Here is a 19,340-nt window from a genome sequence, read left to right as displayed (position 1 = left end):
ATCCCCTTTGGACTCAGTCCGGAATCTGGGATGCTCGGGACGCAGACATGCGTGTCCTCACTGGCCTCCCCAGTCCCTCCTGCTTTGTATCACTGAGATGGTGAAGGAAAAGCACTCAGCGCTGCTTTCCCGATGCATTTCCAGGCACCTTCATTTTCCATTTTCTCTGAAAAATCAGTTAATGCCATGTAGAGCAGAGAAAGATGAAGCAAGGGGCATTTCTGCACCCCTGGCTGAACGTCAGCAGTATTCTCTGGTCTGACGTGCAGCACGCAGTGGTTATGGTGGTTAAGAGGGACATCCAGAGAGCCCAGGGACCTCTCTGCGTGCTTTGCTGAGCACGCCTGGGGAGAGGAAGGTGAAGCTGCAGAGACATGACAGATGAGGCTCTGAATTTCAGTAGAAACTCCAGGAAGGGTCCACGCCTTCCCAACACGCACACCTCCACTCACACCCTTCCTTTCACAAAAACCTGAAGAAGCTGCCTGCTACAGGCCAACATCAGCTTGTAAAAATAAGGCCAGGAAGAGACAAAGCAACTAAAACAAAGACTTTGGCAACAAAGCAAATGTGGCTGTTACACAGAGGCCAAGTCTGGGTTCACAACAGCGCATCTCCCTAACAAAAGGGACTGCAAACCAAGTGAAACTTCCATCCAAGTAGAGAAGCTTTGCCAGCAGAGGTTTCCAGAGGGCTCTGGGCAGCCCAACACATTCCCCTTCCAGAGAGCGCAGGGGGCACCGGTCCCACTGCAGCACTGCTGGGGAGTGAGGGCCACCCAAACCACGTGCCAGCTTCCAGCTAAATCAAATTAAACCTTTTCTGCTCCCAAACAAATTCCAACAACCCCTTTTGTCCAAGTCACAGCTCTAGCAAGAGCTTGGCAGAGGCACAGCTGGCTCAGCACGCTGACCCCCACGCCTGCTGCTTGAGCTCTTAACCTACAGTGCTCCAGAGCCTTCCTGAGAACGGCAGGGTCCATCTGCTTGCATTTAACCTGCTGCTTCTCGAGTCTGGGCTAGTGGTTTGTTCTCTGAGACAAATGCAAGGGCCTTGCATGAAGTAAGAGCATCAGGAAGCCCCCACACACTGCCTGACCTGAGTAATGAGCGCCTGTTTGTGGCACGTCCAGCTCTGCAGCTTTGTGCTCGTCTCCTTGTGGGCTCGGTCCCATTTCTGCCTTTGTGCAGCTATTCACTGATCAGCTTCCACCCAGTAAGAAACCAGACCATCTCCTGGGAAAGGAAAAAGAAATACTCCTGCAGAGGCAGCCGCCCGCTGAGGGTATGACGGTCACTAATCTGACTGGCACTTTTAATGTTCCTTTTATGCTCCCCCGGGGTTTGCTTTTAAAGATGATTTACGTGGGTGTCAAGTGAAGAGTATTGGATCAGGCCCATCGCCTCCTTCATCCTGGAGGAGTGCCCAAGAAGAGCCAGCCCTGTCTAGCCCAGAAGCTCTTCCCTGTAAACCTCCACCTCCCGTGGAGCTGATGTGCTCTGTGCGTGAAGGCCTCCACCTCCAGCAGCAGCCCTGAGAGCCCCCATCAGAGTCCAGGGCCGTGGCAACTAGGACAACTCGAAGCCAGTGTTCATGCTGATGGCGTAGCGCAGCTTCTCCCGCAGAATGCTCTTCTTGCTGTAGTTGGGAAGCTTGAGGAGGTTGAAACACGTGGAGGAGGTTGGGAGACGCCCACCTGGCTCCTTCTTGCGGATGGTGAAGAAGCCCCGCAGCACGCTGCCCAGCGTGTCACCCGTGTCCTGGAATGGGGCAGAGATGCTGAGCTCATCTGGCGTTCGTTAAAGGCAGAGAGGTGCTAACAGAGCTGGGAACAGGGAGAATCAGATCCTAAAGCCCTAACGTCCCCCACAGCTGCCAGAAATGGGCTTTTGTGAACTCCAGGTGCCATTACACATGCAGGGGCACTATGGAACAGGATCAGAAGCATGGGGAGGTGACGTGTGAGGAGAAAGCACAACCGCAGAAAAGCATGAAGAGCCCAGCTGCTGCTGTGCTGGGAAGGAGGGAGGTACAGCTACGTGCGCCCTGATAGCAGAAGGCTACTTTCACCTCCATCTGTAGAATACACATCTTTGTGGGTTAGTTTCCTGGTTGGACAGAGATGAGGAGGCTGGGCAGGGAAAGAGGCCTGCCCAGCATGGCAAGGAATGCTGGAGACAGGAGCCAGCAGGAGGCCTACCTGGTCATCAGAGACTTCCACACAACGGATGGAAAATGGAGGCTTGAGGTAGGCAAAGCCCAGAAGTGGAGGCCTAGAGCAGCTGGTAACAAACTGAAAAAGTGATGGACAGTGAAAGACAGCAGCAGTGAGAGCAGCCTGGCTGTAACAGACACGTGGCTAATGCAGTCACAGCAAACTGCTGCTTAGACTGGCATCTGAGCAGCCCACCATACAATACTGCTGAGCTTCGTGCTCAGCTCTGCTAGCCTTTGAAAACTGCCATCTAAGCAGCACTATTCACGTTAACAAAAGAGTGTTTGTAGAACTCTGCTTCCCACCAGGGGAGCAGGGTGTAGATTTTAAGGCACTAAGCATTCTGATGTTCCTTCTGTTAGGACAGAAAACAGGTAACAGGTGGAGAGTAGCACCAGCCCAACCACCCTGAAATTCCAGGTGGGGCTGAAGAGACCACACTTACCTTCAGAAACATGGCTCTTTCCTCAGGGCTGAAGTCATTGGCTAGGATGTCCCACAACCAGATTATGACCCGATGACTCCCATGGAAGCCCCCATAGTACACTGTGTGTTTTCTGGGGATAAAAAGGTTGTGACAGGTTTGTGTCCCATTCCAGCAGCGGGGTCACAGCTGCCAGCAAACAAGTGCTGGAAGGATCAGTACTGCTGCCCCGAGTCAGGGTTCAGTGCAATAGCAAACACTGCCAGCACAGAGCCCCACAGTGCTTACTGGGTGCTTGATCAGAAAAAAGGAAACGCTGCTCTTGAGAACCACTGCACAGCAGTGGAGGAAAAGACCCTTCACATTCATTAACACTCTGTCCAGATTAGCTTTAAGGAGCCTACTATTCATTTCACTTGCTTCCACCTGCTCCCAATTCCCATTAGGATGAACAGATAGCTGGGAAAGAGTCAGCCTCCCACAGACCTCCAGATAACCACACAGTAATTTGGTTTGCTGCATGAAAAGACCTGCACAACTCAGTTGGTCACTTACTTTAAGTCCTCGAGGTCAATCTCAGCATTGTCACCAGAGATGAGCCGCTGCAGCTCTGGTGCAGAGAACATACGAATCCACTCAGGCTTGATGATAGACCTGAATCCACTGATGAGTGCTGCTGTCTGACTCTTGATCTGCGTGTGCATCCGGAAGTGAGCCATGAGATGGATGTAGCTGATCCTGTGTGCAAGAAGGAAGGTGGCAGCCAGGGAGACAGGGCAGCAAGAATATCCACCCTCAGACTATGAAATACTTTGCTATCGTGCCAATAGAGGCCTTTTTTCAAGGATTAACAGATCATGCTTCACAGAGCCCTCACTGCACCTGGAATCAACACACTACGAACCCTGAGGAGATTGTCACCTTCACCTCAGTAGTACAGAAGAAGGGGTGCACTGATTACTGAAGGGAGGCACCATCAGACTTCCTCTGCTTACCACCAAAGCAACAGAACTTGCTGCTCATCAGCTCCCAGGCAGACACCACCACAGCCATGCTGTCTGTGTAACCTCACTCTGCCACTGCGAGAGAGAACTGCTGCTCGATTGCTTCCACGTTGTAATGCTTCTGCTCCCTCCCAGCTCCCAATTTGTGTGCACATCTGCACAGAAGCTTCAAAGTTGCTGCTGTAGGAGAGCACAGCAGCATACAGGACTTTCAACTTCCTCCCTGAGCTGACTTCTGACAAGCCACAAAAAGATCCTTTCAAATGCAAACTCCTCGGTAGGAGCCCAAGAGGGAAAAAGCCTGGGCACATCACACTGCAGAGCACACCAACAAAGATGAATCTTCAGGTAGGATCCAGCTTTCACTTGCCATTAAAGAGAACAAACTCCAGATTACCAGTTCAAACACACATCTGCATAATAGGTATTTTATCCTGCATTTATGATCACTGAAGGGTAGAGAGATGAAAAAAATGAAGGGAACAAAAAGGTGGGTTTGGTTTTCAGGCTCCCGAGTTGACATTTACGATCACTATCTAAAAGCTGGTTATCTGTGAAAATAGCTGCAGGGCTCAGTGTCTCCTCTGATTTCCTGTGTCTAAAGTACGACTGTCGACTACATTTGAATTCAGCACTGTCTCTTCTGAAGAACGGTGCTTTATACAACTGCCACATGTTATCATTTTGAGAAGATCTGTCTGCTCCAAGGTGTCTTTGAGCATCTGTGCCCTCTATGTTCATGACTGTGTGCCTGAATTGCTTTGAATCCATCTGTCTGCATCTATCACCATCATTAAATCCTGCAGAATCTCACAGCCTGTGTGCCTTTGACCTCAGAAACACTGTTGCAAGAAGTAAATTGTCAATTTCTATTTTGCAAATCGAATTTAATACAATTTCTGCCGATGAACTGTAACCAGTAAATTCTATTAAGATATTTATGGGCTCCTTCTACTCTAATCTATCTCAATTCATTCCAGATGCAAGCCCAAGGAACTAGAATAAAGTATTTTGCAGTGGTGACCTTAAAAAAATCTAATTGCTGTACTTACTTATTTTCATTGGTAACGGGAATGGTCTTCCCTCCAGGAACAAGTTCATGGCAAACAAGCTGAGGGAAGAAATGATTGTATTGCTAATTACTGCCTGGAACCACAATGGAAAGAAATGTCACGCTAAGCTGTTACCTCCCCATAAAACATTTATTTTTACAATAAAACAGTAGGATTTAAGTTTTAAGTAATAATCCTGCTTCTGCCTCAAACCAGATTCACTTAACTGTTAACACAGCAATTGAACAGCGAGAAACTCTCCAACTCTCCCACCAGCACATCCTTGAGCACACTGCCTGCTCTGTCACTGATGAACCACGTGCAAATCAATTCAGAGAGCCCTGGGGAGCTGCCACAATCCCACAGTCCTGAGACCCAAGAGCCTCAGAGCCCAACCCAAAGCTATCTGCTGCAAGGTCTCACCTGGGGCTGAGGAGTGACAGAGCTCCCTGGAGTTCACTGTCCTTCCAGATGGGCACTCAAAACATGAAGCAGAGCACACTTGGAAAGTGAGACAGCTGGGAAGCACCTCCTTCCTGCCCCATCAGGCCAAGGCCTGGTGTTTAAATGCCCCTGAGAAGTGCTCCATGTCTTACAGTTCTCCAAGCCAGCTTACTCTAGTAGCTGGCTTCTCATAGACAGAGCAAAAGCATCTTGTTCTTACCTACCCATGTCTTCCAGCTTTGCACCCACAGCATCACTACTGCACCAGTGGCTGAGCAGAGCTTTACAGAAACCACTGCACAAGTGCAACTGCATTGCATCAAACCTCTGCACAGAGCTCTACCAGCAGGCTTCTCATCTCAAGGCCAAGTGCCTCACTGTCAGTCTTCAAGTACCCATCACAGAAACCACTACATATAGATTTCCTCCCTAATCACACAGATTCTTTTCTTCAGAGAGAGGAAAACAAGTTGTACAGCAAAAACACAAACCCATGTTTTTCAAGTAGAAAAAAAAAATCTCAGCACACAAAAAAATTAAGGGTCGGAGGGCAAAGTTTTTGTTGAAAAAGCCATTCTCTGCCCACAGATAAATACTGAATGAAGCCACAGCACTGAGTTCAGACAAGCTCTGAACTGGAGCCAGCCTTTGAGCACAGCCACTTTCTATGAAAGGAAGAGCAGAGCTGAGTCCTACCTGCAGTCACACACAAGGTCATTTATCAGTCAGTCTCCTCACAACCCTTGGTTAGATGAGGCCAAATAAAGCATCCAGATTACATATCCAGAATCACAGAGTGAAAAGCAATCAATGAAGCACAAGCTTGGACAGATTATGTTATAGATGCTTAAGATTAGCTATGAGAAAGCTCATCAGAGAGCAACAGATGCCTTCTGCTGGCCACACGGACTGCAGGTGAGTCTCTCTGCCCTAAGGACACTACAAAAAGATAGGATACTTCTGCTCAGGAGTCAAACCTAATTCTGCTGCATACTGCTCACGTTCACAATGTGTCACTTCCAGGATCAGAGGCTTTCCAACAGCAGTGGGCAGTGAGCAGTCCTCAGGATTGCTTTCAGTGCTTCAGCTCTTCCTGGTAACACGAGCCAGATAAGCAAGGGAGGTGGTCCCATAAGGTGCAACTAGGATCTAACCACGAGGGACTGCCCGAGCCAAGACCCTGGACTCAGAACACAGTACCCAGGACTCTGCTAATCGACAGCTAGCACAGGAGCTGAGATAAGGTCCAGAAGTCATTGAATGAAAGCTTACCTGACCCATCACATCTTCATCGTAGGACAGTGTTAAGCCCAGGTCACTGATATCACCATCATAACGCTACAGGGGCGAAAGGGAAAACAGAAAGGAGTTAGTGTTAAGCAGCAGGAACAGCAGCTCTGCATTTCTGTACCACGCTCTCATTAAGTGATCCCCAAAAGGCACTAAGCATGAAAGCACAATACAGACATGTGCAGTCTCTCTGTAACTTTGAGCAAGTCAAGAGATGAGGCTAAGACTCTGGAACTGGAAATCAGTAATTCCTAATTTACACCTTCAGACTCCTTTCTCATCCCTGCTTGCCTCAGAAAGGATGCAGGACAGCTGCATGTTATACTGCTTCAGAACCAGCAAGCATCTCTACTGCCCTGTTACCTTCAGGGTGTTTTTCAAAACAATCAGTACCCTAAAGGCATTTGCAGATCTAGTATTCCCAGCAGCAGCCAGTGATAAGGGAACTGAACAGCAGAAAAAGTAATACTCAAACCTTAATTGAAGTGAGATTTTTATAGAACTCAGAGTCCAAGGAGGGAAGTTCATCCACAGAGCTGTAGAAGACACTGTGGTGATGTCCAAGGAGCTGACTCAAGAAGAAGGAAGCAAATGGTACATCCACAACTATTCCCTGCAAACAAGAATAGATACATGAGGTCACAGTGTGCACTTGCTACGTGTGATGTCTTTGGTTACTGCTATGCTAACAATAAAAACATCACAGCACAGCACCTTTGTCTCACCTCATATACAGCCTTCCCAAGCATCTTCCCCACGAACTCAAAGAGCTGCAGGTAGTTCTCATGGATATAGGATGTTGGGGATGGATACAGCCTCTCATCACCGCTGGTCGTCTGTGCAGAGGTAACAGTACAGTGAGCCAGCCTGCTTCTGTCTGCAGCTGCTCATCACAGTCAGCATCTGCAGCCCCACATCGTACCTTGAACAAGTTGAGTGCAGGGTCAAACACTTTCTTGATTATCTCTTCCAGAAACTCTTTGAAGACACCATCCTGATCGATACCAGCCTCATCCACACCCAGATCATTCACAAATTTCACTCGGATCACTCCCTTCATGGCGTTCTGGGAAAGCTGCCGTAGCTGTTCATATCCATCCTACACAGACCAGAAAACCCCAGGGCAAATGTGAGGGAAGACACGTGAAACACTCACACAGAGACAGGAGATAGAGATACCCCACAAAAATCTCCACGTGTATCATTAAATTTTGGTGTCCAGCATTTTTCCTAATCCCAACTCCAAACCTTAGTCTGAACTGGACTAAGGTCCAGCGTATTTCTGTATAATCACTTCACAAAAGAAGGCAAGTAGAATTGCATGGGGAGGCCCTCAGTATCTACAGAAAAGATAAACATATGCACACCTCATTTTGCCAGGCCAGGTTAGAGGCTCATTAGTTGGCTTCTGCAAACCACGTCACTCACCTCCAACATTCGTGAGCGGCGGATAGTGATGTGTGTGACATGAGGTGATGCAGAGCTGGTTTCAACCAGCCCAAGCTTCTCCTTCTCCTTTGTAACCATGTTTCGGAAAAGCAGCACCCTCTTAGAAAGAAACGAAACATAAGCCTTCATCCACAGGGATTCCAGCCACCCTCCAATGCAGCAGGGCTTTCAGATGGTCCTAAGGTATGCTCAGATCTGGCTCTTGGTTGGCCATTCCCAGGTAGACCCCATGATGCTACTGTCACTAACTCACTAGAAACAGGGAGATCTGCCTCCTTATTCCCCAGTGAGGCAGATAAAGGCCTTCGTTTAATTAGCATTTCAGTCACAAACTCCACAGAATGCCCAGGACACACATCCCTTCTGTCCAAGGCCACCACCTTCTCAGCCTCCACCCTTTCCCCACTCACATTCTTGTGAGGAATGACATGTGGGATGTACTGCAGGAGCAGCTGAGCTCGTTTCTTGTCCTTGTCCAGCTCCTGGAAGAGCACGCTGGGTTTGAGGTCCCTTACAAAGAAAGGAACAGACTTAGAGATCCCAGGGAAGTGCCCAGGTGTGGTAAACAGCTGGGGGTAGAACAGAGAGGAAACCTGCAATGATTTTAAACATGACTTAAACACCCTCCACGAGTGGCAGCTAATCATTAAGAGAAGCACCTCTGCTGAGTATTTAAGCCACAAAGAAGGGGTGTTCTTAAATGCAATCAAGACAGGAAGTATTTCTGACCTCAGGTACAATATGAGATGCACCCAAGTGAAAGGAAGGGATCCCAGACCAGCCTCCCAGAGGGAGGCCAGCACCGTGGGGCAAGCACACAGCTGCACACAACCCTTGCTGTGTGCTGGGACACTTACTTCCGTAGCCAGTGGTCCTCAGGAGCAAAACGCCTGCGGCAGTCCCTTTCATACAAGACCATGAGCCAGCCATGGACAGAGTGAAACAACTCCAGTGTCTCCCCCCTGGCATTCTCTGAACAAAAGGAAGAAAGCAGCAATGTCCAGGCACCCTAGGTACAGGAGTGTCCAAGAGCAACATCTTGATTGTCTCCCCGACATTAACAGGAGAGGAGAACTTCTCCTAACCTCCACTGCCTTCAGAGGAAAGTGAGAGGCTTGTGTGTGTCCCAGAAGACTTCTCTGATCGAAGTGAACAAGTCTTAGCCACATCAGAACCATCTCAGAAAGCTCCAACCAAGTGATCAGAATAGAAATGGACTGCCTCATCTGATTGTCAGAACTCAGCTGCACTCAAATTATATCCACATACAGATGGACATGACATTTTCAGAAACTCTAGCAAGATGACAAAAGCTGATATGCCCATCGTGCCTGGCAAACAAATTCTCTTTTGTAATAGATGAGTGCATTGTATTTGGTGCCAAGCATGACAGCAGCATCTGGACACCGAAACACTGGGACATGTTCTCAAGCCACATAACATAATATGTTTCTGTGCAAAGTAATAATTAGCAGGAGCTTCAAGTTCCAAAATTAATGCTGTATATTGTTCTACTAGCATCCTCAACTTAAGCTACGAAAAGCACTTACCCACAATTCCATCCCAGATCATCTTAAACACAAAGGAATTCAGAAAAGATGAGATGGTAACAAGCTCTTCCAGTTTGAATGAAATCTGCTCCTCATAGACTTCTATGTCATCAAGAATCCTATCAGAGAAAACAAATGCAAATGTACAAGTGTTGATTTAATTCCCTTTTGAAATTTTCATAAGGGCACATTATCCTTTAGCTGCAGCTTATTTCTATGACAACTGACACCCATGAGAACCTGAAGTCACAAACAACTAATCCTCATTTATTGATTTTGATTGACATCTGATTGTAACATTAGACAGCATGAAAGGTCTGAGATACAAGCACAGGCAGCACTTCACAGCTAAAAGGAACTGTGGACTAGTTCCACAGAGAGCTTTTTCATCATCAAAACAGTCTCTACTGACCAGCAAGGACAATACTGACCAGCAAGGACAATTTTCCACCCTTTTTCCCATTCTTGGTGCTGCACAAGCCGATGAGCAAGACAGCAACAGAGCTGCAAACAGAAGCTCGTTAGCTGCCAAGCTTTCTTGCAGCAGTACTATATCACCATTCTTCAAAGACACCTACACCAAGGTATATGCTTTGCTGCCCTTAAGCTGTAGGGTAAATGTTTCTCCCTCCTCCCTCACTAGCTCTGTCATCTTTTGCTGCCACTTCAGCCAGCTGTATGTTCCTGAAGCAGTGAAAGGCTGGGGGGGATGAGCAGGGGGGAAAGAGATGTCCTTCTGAAGTCCTCTTCCTTAGGATCACATTCAAGAAACCTGCTGCTTTACACTACCTTGTTATCTCTATGCAAAGACAGCAATATCTTAAGTTATTCCTCTTGAAACCTAAGGAACACACGAGTTTTAGATTACAGGCCTAGAGAGCACCCTTTGCTTGCTACCTACGTGATAAGGTGGCGGGAGCAGTCACAGAAGAGCATCAGCATGGCCAGCAGCCTCTTGGATTCTTCCGTATCATTATTCAGGCACTCCAAGAAGAGCTTTAACCCTCCCTGTGGTCCCAGCTCACAGATAAAAGCCCATAATTTTGGCAGCAGATCATCCAAGTAAGTGAGGCCTAGCAATGAAAAAACACAACACACTCAGTAAAGCTTTTCCTGCCTGCTTACTCATGCAGGCTCAAAGAGAAAAGCAAGAACTTGGTGCTCATAGATCCTTTTGCAAAGTAATCTTTTCCTTGAAGTGAATGCAGGCATCACACTGGGCTCCAAAGCCCATCTGCACTGAGAGACATGCAGTCACCAGGAAAGCAGAAAGATCTTTTTAACAAGGTATGAACTGCTTGCACATCTGCAACCCCTTCCCACTCTGGATTCACTCTTCTGCTCCAGGCACTAAACCAAAAGAGTGCTCCCCTCCTCCTCCATCCATCTGGAGGATCAGGTAATTTGTTCTTGAAAACACATGAAAACATCCAATGTTTCCACCACAAAGTTTAACACCGTGAGGCTTCTTGAAAAGACTTAGTCTTCAGTTTGATATGGAGTAAGCATAGTTTCCTGTAAAGAAAACTTGCTTCTATTTGTATTCTGGAGAGCTCATGCTTGATGAAGAAGTGATGAATGCTATGATCAGCTGTACAATTCAGGATGGAACAAGCCTTCCATCCAACCACTCAATCGGCAGCTTTATCACAGACAACAAGTCAACAGAATTTCATAAGAAAATGCTGTTTTTTCCCTCCACCTTTGAAGTGATTCAAAAAGCACAGCTGTGCCCTGACCTGTGAGTATCTGCAGGCGTATCTGTGTCAGCGTTGTGAGAGTGGTCTGGTACAGGACACAGACACTGCACACCTTCTGCACCTCTGCTGAGTCCACTCGCTTACCCCCAACGGGCTTCAGAATGTGGCGCACGGATGCAGACTTCTGAAAAGCTCTCTTGAAAAGGTCTGCGGGTGGAAGCACACAAAACACTGGCTCAGGACACAGGTGTTATTCCAAACCATCTCTTGTCCTTAGCAGCTTTGCAACCCTGTGATGGAGGGTTTTAGCACAACGGGTCACCAACAGACAGTAGGTTTCCTTACAGAACCCTGTACAGCTGCTAGTAATGCAGGAGAATGTTTCAGTGGAGGCATTACCCTTCAGCCCAAAACCTTACCAGATCTGCAGTAACTAATGAGCCACAGGATCCAGCACTATGGCTAGCAGCTAGAAAATTGCTAGATTACAGCTGTCTTACTCTCAATACTCTTCTGCAGAATCACCATGCAACATAAGCCCCCAAGCCAGCTTCACCTTGCTTTTCACCTGGGAAGCTGGCCTCCCTCATCTTGCCTTGGGAAGCACTAAGCAACGCAGTAAGCACTTTACTACTTGCAAAACAATGGAAAAAAAAACTGCTAAAATAAGCACATATTTTCACAGCATCAAAGTAAGAGACTTGCCCCAGGTCACAGAGGCACCGTGAGCAGGAATTACAAATAACAGAGATCATATCCCCACCTAAGCAGCAACAGCTGCTGCAAGTAATTACTCAAAGCTTTTAGCTAAGTGGAAAAGTCCAGCTCCTCTGAGACTGGGAGACAGAAACACACACACACAAATGTAGACAAAAGCAACTCTGCAGAACTGACTCTTCATAGGGAGGCTGTTCTGAGGGGAAGCTGGCTGTGCTGGCAGCTGAGCTATTTCCTGATTCTCTAGCAATTTCTTGCTGAGCACATCACTGAAGAGGATGCGGATCATATGGACTCCCCAGAGATGCTGCAGTTGCTTCGTCAGCAGAGGCATGGACTCATTCAATCTAAAAGAAAAGTCAGAGACATGTTAGGAGGCAGGCTGGAAAAGAAAAACACCATTGATATTCTGATACATTTAGCTCGCAGTCAAAATGGAGCACACACCCACACTGCAGATGGTCCTCACAGGGGAAAGAAAAGAACAAAATGTATGAGAGAACAAAAGACATACAAGTCCTAAGTCAAGTGTGCCAGCACAGCCACTGTTACCAGTCTGACAATACTAACTGAATATCCTCATGTAATAGTTTGTCTATGAATGAAGCAGTTTCTGCTGTGCAGAGACATCCTGAAATATGATAAATTATTCTGAGTAGGGTTACACTGCTCATCTCAAAGCACAAAACACTTTGCAGCTTAAAAAAACACACCTGTAATAACAGTAAAAGGAGAGGCTTAACCATCTACCACCATAAGGTCCTCTCTTACCCATAATCCACAGTCTGTGAAAACCAGCCCAGAACAGGATGCCAGTGGGTCAGATTGGATTTCTTCTGTGAAACATACTTCTGGCAGTAGGAGAGCATGTGAATGAGCACACCCACAAAGTGAGCTGTCTCGTCCTCAAGAACTCTATCGTTCAAGGAGCCCAAGTACACAAGATTACCTGGCAGAACAACCAGTAAAGCAAAGCTTAGAAGAGGAACAGATGCTGCAGGACAGAGGTTACAGACAAAAGAGACAAAATGAACAAACATCTATTTTCAAGATCATAAAAGAACTGTGAAAAATGACTCTTAGAGGTTACCCTGCAGGAAGCCATTTCCACCATGTCAGCCATGAAGCTGGGATGTCACTTTGGCATCCTTCTGCAGCCTTCTCATCTGTATCTCACCAACAGCTTCTACAAAGTCCTGTAAGCTACAGCTATGGTTATTCCTGAGTTCTGACTGTTCCTTGTTGCTTTCACAGAAATGTCTACTTAAATATTTCACTAGCACATCTATTTAGGAAAATCAGATTCAAATCTGCTACACTATAAGACCTCTTCAGAGCCCAAGTGAAAAGTTAGATAAAGTGGAGATAACACTTCACAATAATGCAAACAAGATCAGGTCTCTGACCCTGCCTCATAATATCCCTAGTGTTAAATCATACTTGCAATATTCTAAATTAATTCTCAACTATCATTTAGAAACTATCTAAGAAAGAATAAAAATGGTGAGCTGGAGGCAGCTCTGACCTGTGGAGAATGATCTGTCTCAAGACTCTTTTCCAAGCACAAAAGAAGCAGCCTTGCAAGGGCTTACCCAACAAGCAAAGAGTGTGACTTCCTTCCAGGCACACGCAGACATCTCGACACTGTGCTTCACAGCTTAAAAATACGATGAACTTGTGGAAAAGATCGTGAGATTCTATCACTGCCAGACGCTGAAATAGAGAATTTAACTGCAAGTGAGGCTGACAAGCAGCACACACAACAGCCACACCTGATCTGCCACCAGTAATTTGGACTAACTTTTCTTTCCAGATAAATCAGCAAGTTAAAAGTGTTGGAGAGATAAGACGTTGAAAACCTCGCAGTTGAGTAGGCCAGGTTCTAGTTGTACACATTCAGCTGTCTGTCTGCAAGAGCACAGAACGCCCATCTCACACAAAACTTGCTTGTACCAAGCTACATAGGGGAGCTGTCATTAAACTAGATCAGTGGACAGCCTGCTAGTTATATCACAGAACCTCTGCCATGCAGCAGACTGATTTCTACTTAGTCTCCGCCCACGATGACAAAAATGGAAGAATAAGAACATACAAAGTGTGTAATACATAGATTTTCATCTGTGTTTTATTTACTTGAGGGCAGGTCAGTCCAACACCTCACTGCTGTTAACAGCTTCTGGGGTATTTAGAAATCAAACACTCCAGAACACTTCCAGAACAGGTCAAACACTTCCAGAACAGAACTGAAATAGGGAGAGACTTTTAAAACAGTGTTCTGTTTTAAAAGTTGATAAAGTGGAATGACAAGTGCTGCTGTGCTATGCTCAGTGCATATTTGGTACTATTATCTCACTCACTTACCTCAGGTGTTAGAGTAGCAAGATGAGTCATTATAGCAGGAACAGACATGATGTGGATCAGAAAGGATCTCAGCAGATTGTCTGAAAACTGTGCAGCAACCACAGGGCTACAGAGAAAAAGACTTTAGTGCAAGAAACTCGATCTAGTGAAGTAAGAAGCAGCCTTTCTAACTGAGTCACTCAGGGCTGGCTGCTGATTCTGCTCTCATCAAGAAACAGCTGTGCTTTCCAGTTGGAAAAAAATTCACTTATATTTCTGTTACCACAGCAAGTTCACAAAATTGATCATGACACGATATAATGCAAGTCAAACAGTTGACAGCATGATGTATTTTTTGCACAGCACATCCACACCACCTAAAGTTATAAATGTTATGTAGTTCACCTCCCAAGTTCCCCACCTTCCCACTGCCATGCTGACAGTAATTAAATAGTGCTTTCCTGAGGCAGAAGTTAATATCTAACAGCATCCACTGCTACTCCACTGAATGTCACAAATTCAGAACCCCAGCAGCGACAGCTATAGAAGAGGGACAGAAGAGGGACAGATGAACCACTGATGTCTTAAAGAATGCCTGTTACTGGCTACAGGCTGCTAAAGAGGAAAGACATGAGCTCTTTGGGGACAAGGTCAGAGTTACAGCATACTTTTCTTCAGGAGAATAGATTGAACCACCAGAAAGACCTGTATCCAGCTTGTGTTTCAGGGGCAAACTTTGCCCCTGCTAATTAAGGAACAGATACACAGGCATCAGCAGTTCATTGTGGAGAGGCACAACTACACTGATCCAGAGAGCTCCACCCCCTTCTGATGGTTCAACAGAAAAAGGTTTCCACATCCCATACTCTGATCTGGAATTGCACTCAAGTCTGGGCTTACACTAATATTACTGACATAACACCACTCCAACCTGAAAAATGATGACAGTAATGTGAACTATTTGCCTAAAGCAGTTCTTTCACCAGGACAATACCCTCAAAAGCACAGACGGACAGGGAGAGAGAAAGAACTTCAAAAACTCTAAGGAGAATTCTGGCTGTGTATCACTGCCAGCAGCTGTGGCTGCCTTACCGCAACGCAAGAGAGAAGATGGCAGTTAAAGAGCCTTTGGACAAGGATGGTCTGGATCTTGCCAAGCCATTAGTTAGCAAAATCTGGAACAAAACAAACATTAAAACCTGCAGAATTCAGGAAAAAATCATAACTGTTCTTGAAATGTGTGTTTACTTTCAAAGTAGAGAAAGAACTCAAACACTAGAAACTAGTTACTATTCATCACTGGGCAGAACTAGCAGAGCTCTTGGTTAACAATGGCACATACAGAAACTTCATTCAAATTAGATCATCTTCTGCTCTTGCTTCTCTAGGACCTGTACTCAGAAGATTCCCAGGCTTTTCAGAATTAACAGGCAAGGCTCATAGCTGCTCAGTAGTATCGTTCTCATTTAAAAATATTTTAATTAAAATGACATCAGTTCCTTTCCCCAACAGAACAGTAAACCCCAATTCATACAATAAGTCAGCAGCAAAGTTTGTAAAAAATAGCCAAGAGCCCTCGCTCGCTATGAACGAGCTTCCTCTACAGCTCATTATGAGATTAAGTAGCATTTAGATTCAGCAGTGGAGACAAAAAGGAGATGATGTATTCGGTCCTTACTGCTCTGAATTAAAATATGACCACACAGACATCAGCAGTGCTCCACATCCAGCCTCCCCCTGACACACCATCACATAGAGATCATAAAAGCTTCCTCAGAACAAGGATTGCAGAACAAAACTGAGGCTTGTTTGGAATAAATAGGAGACAGTTGCATCAGCCTGAGACTGACCTGCAGCACAGAATAAAATCCCTTCTGATTTAGATGTCCCATGATGTTAGCACAGATGTGGTTCATGGCAGGCCGCAGGGTTTCACCTTCCAGGTTAAAACAGTGACATTACTAAAACAGTATCACGGCTGCCCTGCTAATCCTCTTACAAGCTACAAAATGACTTAGCAGCTCATAAACCCTTCTTGTACCAATTCTTTTCCCCTACATGAAGAACCATTTTAGCAGTGTTTTACATCAAGGCTCAGTAAAATGGAACACTTAAGCTATAGGAGTCACATTTCCTCACTATACTTATCTACATTTTCTACGTATCCCCTGCAAAAACACAAAGTACACGTTCCTATATCCTCTGAATACTTCTGGTGTGAGAGACTCTGGAGCACTATAAAAACCTTGCAACAGCTGCTGCTGTTCCAAGGGAAGTAGCCTCTTTCACCTCATGGGAATCCTTACTGCCATTGTATGCTTTGTGTGAGCAGAGACACGTAACAAATCTTTGTGGTAAGCACAGGGAAAAGACAAGGTGCAGAAATAGTGTTAAAGGGATTTTAAGAGGACCTATAGACGTGTGCCTTTACTGAACTGGATGCACCAACCTTTTCCCCGAAGGATTTTCCAAGTAGAAGTGTCTGTGAAAGTGACAAGCATTGTGAGGTGCAAATTGACCAGTCTAGAGTCTTGTAAGATGTCAGGCTGCAACAACAAACACCAGTATAATAAATCTAATTAGCTCTGTGCTGAATACAGGTCTGTTATATGCAGGCAGATTAAACAAAAATAAACATTATTTACCTTAAGCTGCTTGAGAAACTCACAGCAAAACCACAAAATGTCTTTGATCTGTTTGATCCACAAGAGTGTGAGGTCCTTGGAGAGTGCCAGCGACACATACCACACCTGAGGTCAGGACACAAATGGGAGCAGTGATCAGTATTTGTGCTACTCATAGACAAGACATTACCAGGAAGTTCTGTAACAAACCACCTCCTCAGGGCCCTGCTGAACCCAGCAGTGGAGCCACATTATTTCTCTTAGAAATCACCTGGTCAAAGCATTCCACCCAGCACAGAAAGACACTGTACAAACACTAGAGGAATACTGAGGAACCTGCCCAGACATTGACCATGGCATCTCAGCAACACCTGGGGGCTTTTGAAAGCTAAGCAATTTAAACAACACAAACCTAAATCTCCACACACAACTCCCCTCTCCTCCCACCCCAAATCCTGCTGACCTTTGGTTCACTCTCAACATCCATGCTATTAAGAATACAACGGCACAGCTTTTCAAACCTCTGCAAAACAAAAGAAAAGAGGTGATATTAGCTCTAACTACAGAAAGGGCTATTCTGGAAAAGCACTAAGTGCAGCTCAGCAGAAGGAGCAAGGTATCTGCACATCAAGACAACAAATGTTCTACAAGCATTTCCCATGGACAGTGCTGATGTTCATTCCCTGAGAGCTCATTTATACATCACACCAGAGCAAGGCTGAAGAATCACCTTCTTGGGCACAGTTTTTATCAGCAAGAGGAATCTTCAGCTTTCCCAGCTAAACTGCCCCCTCAGCAACAGGAAAAGCATCTTCTAACTGGGGTTCAGCTAAATGAGCTTAACACCACTGAGTGCAGCAACACATTCCAACCTCCTGACCACCAGTGCTCTCAGCAGAACATGGCAATCACATACAGAACTCATTAATTACTATCTCAGTCCACTTGTTTTTGCCAAATGCTTGCAAGTGGTAGCTCAGAATGGCTCATAGGATTGGCTGCTCCTGTTCTATTATCTGAGAGCAGTGTCCAGAACTGTGGCAATGAGCACAGCTGAGTCCCTGGCCCAGCAGGAGAATGACTAGCTGCTGGATAATGCAAAATGGATATCAGATGCTTCAAGATTTTGCATGCTGTAACTACAGAAAATTACATATGCACTACTTGTACCTTGGTCAACAGAAGAGTTTGTCGAAACAGTGACTTTTTAAAATCTATCTGCCTTTGCAATTTAAATACAGCCTTTAATTTTCCAACTGCTTTCCTTTTCATAGTCTCTTTGGGGCAAAAATCATCATTTCACAGACAGACACTACAGCAAAGGGCTCTACCCTGAAACCACAAGGTCAGGGCAAGGTCAGAAAAGCTGCAAAATAAAAAGCCTGCACGCTGCTCTGTGCCAGGACAGATCTTTGTTGGCTTGCCACAATGCATGTAACCTTGAGAACTGACAGGGTTAACAAAATTGCAAGGCACTGCTCAATTACTGATGCTGGCATGGTCAGCAGGAAAAACATCTGTTAACCTATGCCCTGAGAGCAGAACCACTACTGAAAAATTCAAGGGTTCTTCTATTTCAGTCCTATGGGCAGACCTCTCCAAGAAGAGCAGAGATCACATTTCTGAAGCCAAAATATACTGCAAGAACCTACACAACCACCAGGTGATATATTAATGTGTTAAATTTGTTTAAACAGCATCATGAAAGAAGAATATCAGAGTAGAAGCCTTACCTCTTTGTCTTCCCTTTGATTAAATACAAACAGCAGCTTTCTAGCAATTCTGAAGACAGAAAGAGCACTTCTTTTACTTGCCCCACATTCGGTTGCCCCAAAGAAATCGTCCACTTCTCTCCTAGGAAAGAGAGGAACGTGGACAGTGATGGTTACAAACCTAAGGCCAGCTCTCCAGGTCAGAGCAAGGCACAGAGGGCAGAACCCCACCCACCTGATCTCCTTCTGCAGGTGGCATCGGCAGAGGAACCTCCGGACCAGTGCCTGGATCTGCACGGCAGCACGCTCCCGCTCCTTCAGCTCACGCCGCTCCTCACGGGCCTGCCGTGCCTTGTCCAGGAACTGGGCCTTGGAGGACTGGCTGGCACTGAACATCTTTATGACTGACCAAGAAGTGAATGTAATGGAGCGATCCTTGCAGCAAGCACCTGGGGAAGGAGGAGCAAAGAGGAGAAAACACACTAAGGCAATTCAGATTTAGGTGTGTGTGCATCTGATGTTTAAGTAGGAGGGTATCCAACAGCACAGAAACAATGAGGCAAAATGCAGGGTAGGCAAAGGCCAAGTTACCTCACGAGACCGTAAGAAGAAAACGTAGATATTCATATGCACATAACTTGAGTGAAGTCTGCATCCTAACGCAGGCATGTAGACGTTAACAGCAAAGTAAATGAGCGAACAGCAATCATTGTGCTGCTGTCATTGTGCTCCTTTCCTCACGCTTTCCCCTTCGCAGCCTGACGCGTTCTCTGTAAACAAGAAAACGCACATCGCTAGGAAATGTAGAACCTTTCCTGA

The 19,340-nt window shown here is 45.9% G+C and overlaps 1 protein-coding gene across 2 annotated transcripts; it reads right to left on the bottom strand.

The window, feature by feature from the left end:
* Positions 1 to 56: 56 nt before the first annotated feature.
* UBE3B (ubiquitin protein ligase E3B) lies at positions 57 to 18,966 on the bottom strand. 2 transcript variants are annotated; one of them, XM_065739278.1, is made up of 26 exons: positions 18,757 to 18,966; positions 18,543 to 18,663; positions 17,273 to 17,332; positions 16,831 to 16,935; positions 16,635 to 16,731; positions 16,036 to 16,121; positions 15,278 to 15,360; positions 14,207 to 14,312; positions 13,438 to 13,558; positions 12,617 to 12,794; positions 12,023 to 12,192; positions 11,168 to 11,335; positions 10,330 to 10,501; positions 9,429 to 9,547; positions 8,736 to 8,850; positions 8,289 to 8,388; positions 7,858 to 7,977; positions 7,352 to 7,528; positions 7,155 to 7,265; positions 6,905 to 7,042; positions 6,412 to 6,477; positions 4,696 to 4,754; positions 3,195 to 3,377; positions 2,661 to 2,772; positions 2,201 to 2,293; positions 57 to 1,760 (listed from the first exon to the last, which is right to left on the bottom strand). In XM_065739278.1, the coding sequence occupies exons 1-26, from the start codon at positions 18,915 to 18,917 to the stop codon at positions 1,569 to 1,571; spliced, it is 3,213 nt and encodes a 1,070-aa protein (XP_065595350.1). In that variant the 5' UTR covers positions 18,918 to 18,966; the 3' UTR covers positions 57 to 1,568. The 2 variants fall into 2 exon arrangements, with proteins under 2 accessions (XP_065595350.1, XP_065595352.1); XM_065739280.1 differs by lacking the exon at positions 2,201 to 2,293.
* Positions 18,967 to 19,340: the final 374 nt, after the last annotated feature.

The sequence above is a fragment of the Cyrtonyx montezumae genome, unplaced genomic scaffold (assembly GCF_038088225.1).
Source record: "Cyrtonyx montezumae isolate F1298 unplaced genomic scaffold, pur_monq_1.0 scaffold_23, whole genome shotgun sequence".
NCBI lineage: Eukaryota > Metazoa > Chordata > Aves > Galliformes > Odontophoridae > Cyrtonyx > Cyrtonyx montezumae.
Note: the sequence above shows the minus strand (reverse complement) of the source record. Positions and strands in the feature narration are given on the sequence as shown.

Coding starts and splice junctions, on each gene's coding strand:
- UBE3B (XM_065739278.1), bottom strand. CDS start 18,917: ATGTTCAGTGCCAGCCAGTCCTCCAAGGCCCAGTTCCTGGACAAGGCA. Junction 18,664..18,756: donor CACCTGCAGAAGGAGATCAG/GTGGGTGGGGTT, acceptor TCTCTTTCCTAG/GAGAGAAGTGGACGATTTCT. Junction 7,978..8,288: donor ATGTCATTCCTCACAAGAAT/GTGAGTGGGGAA, acceptor TTTCTTTCTAAG/AGGGTGCTGCTTTTCCGAAA.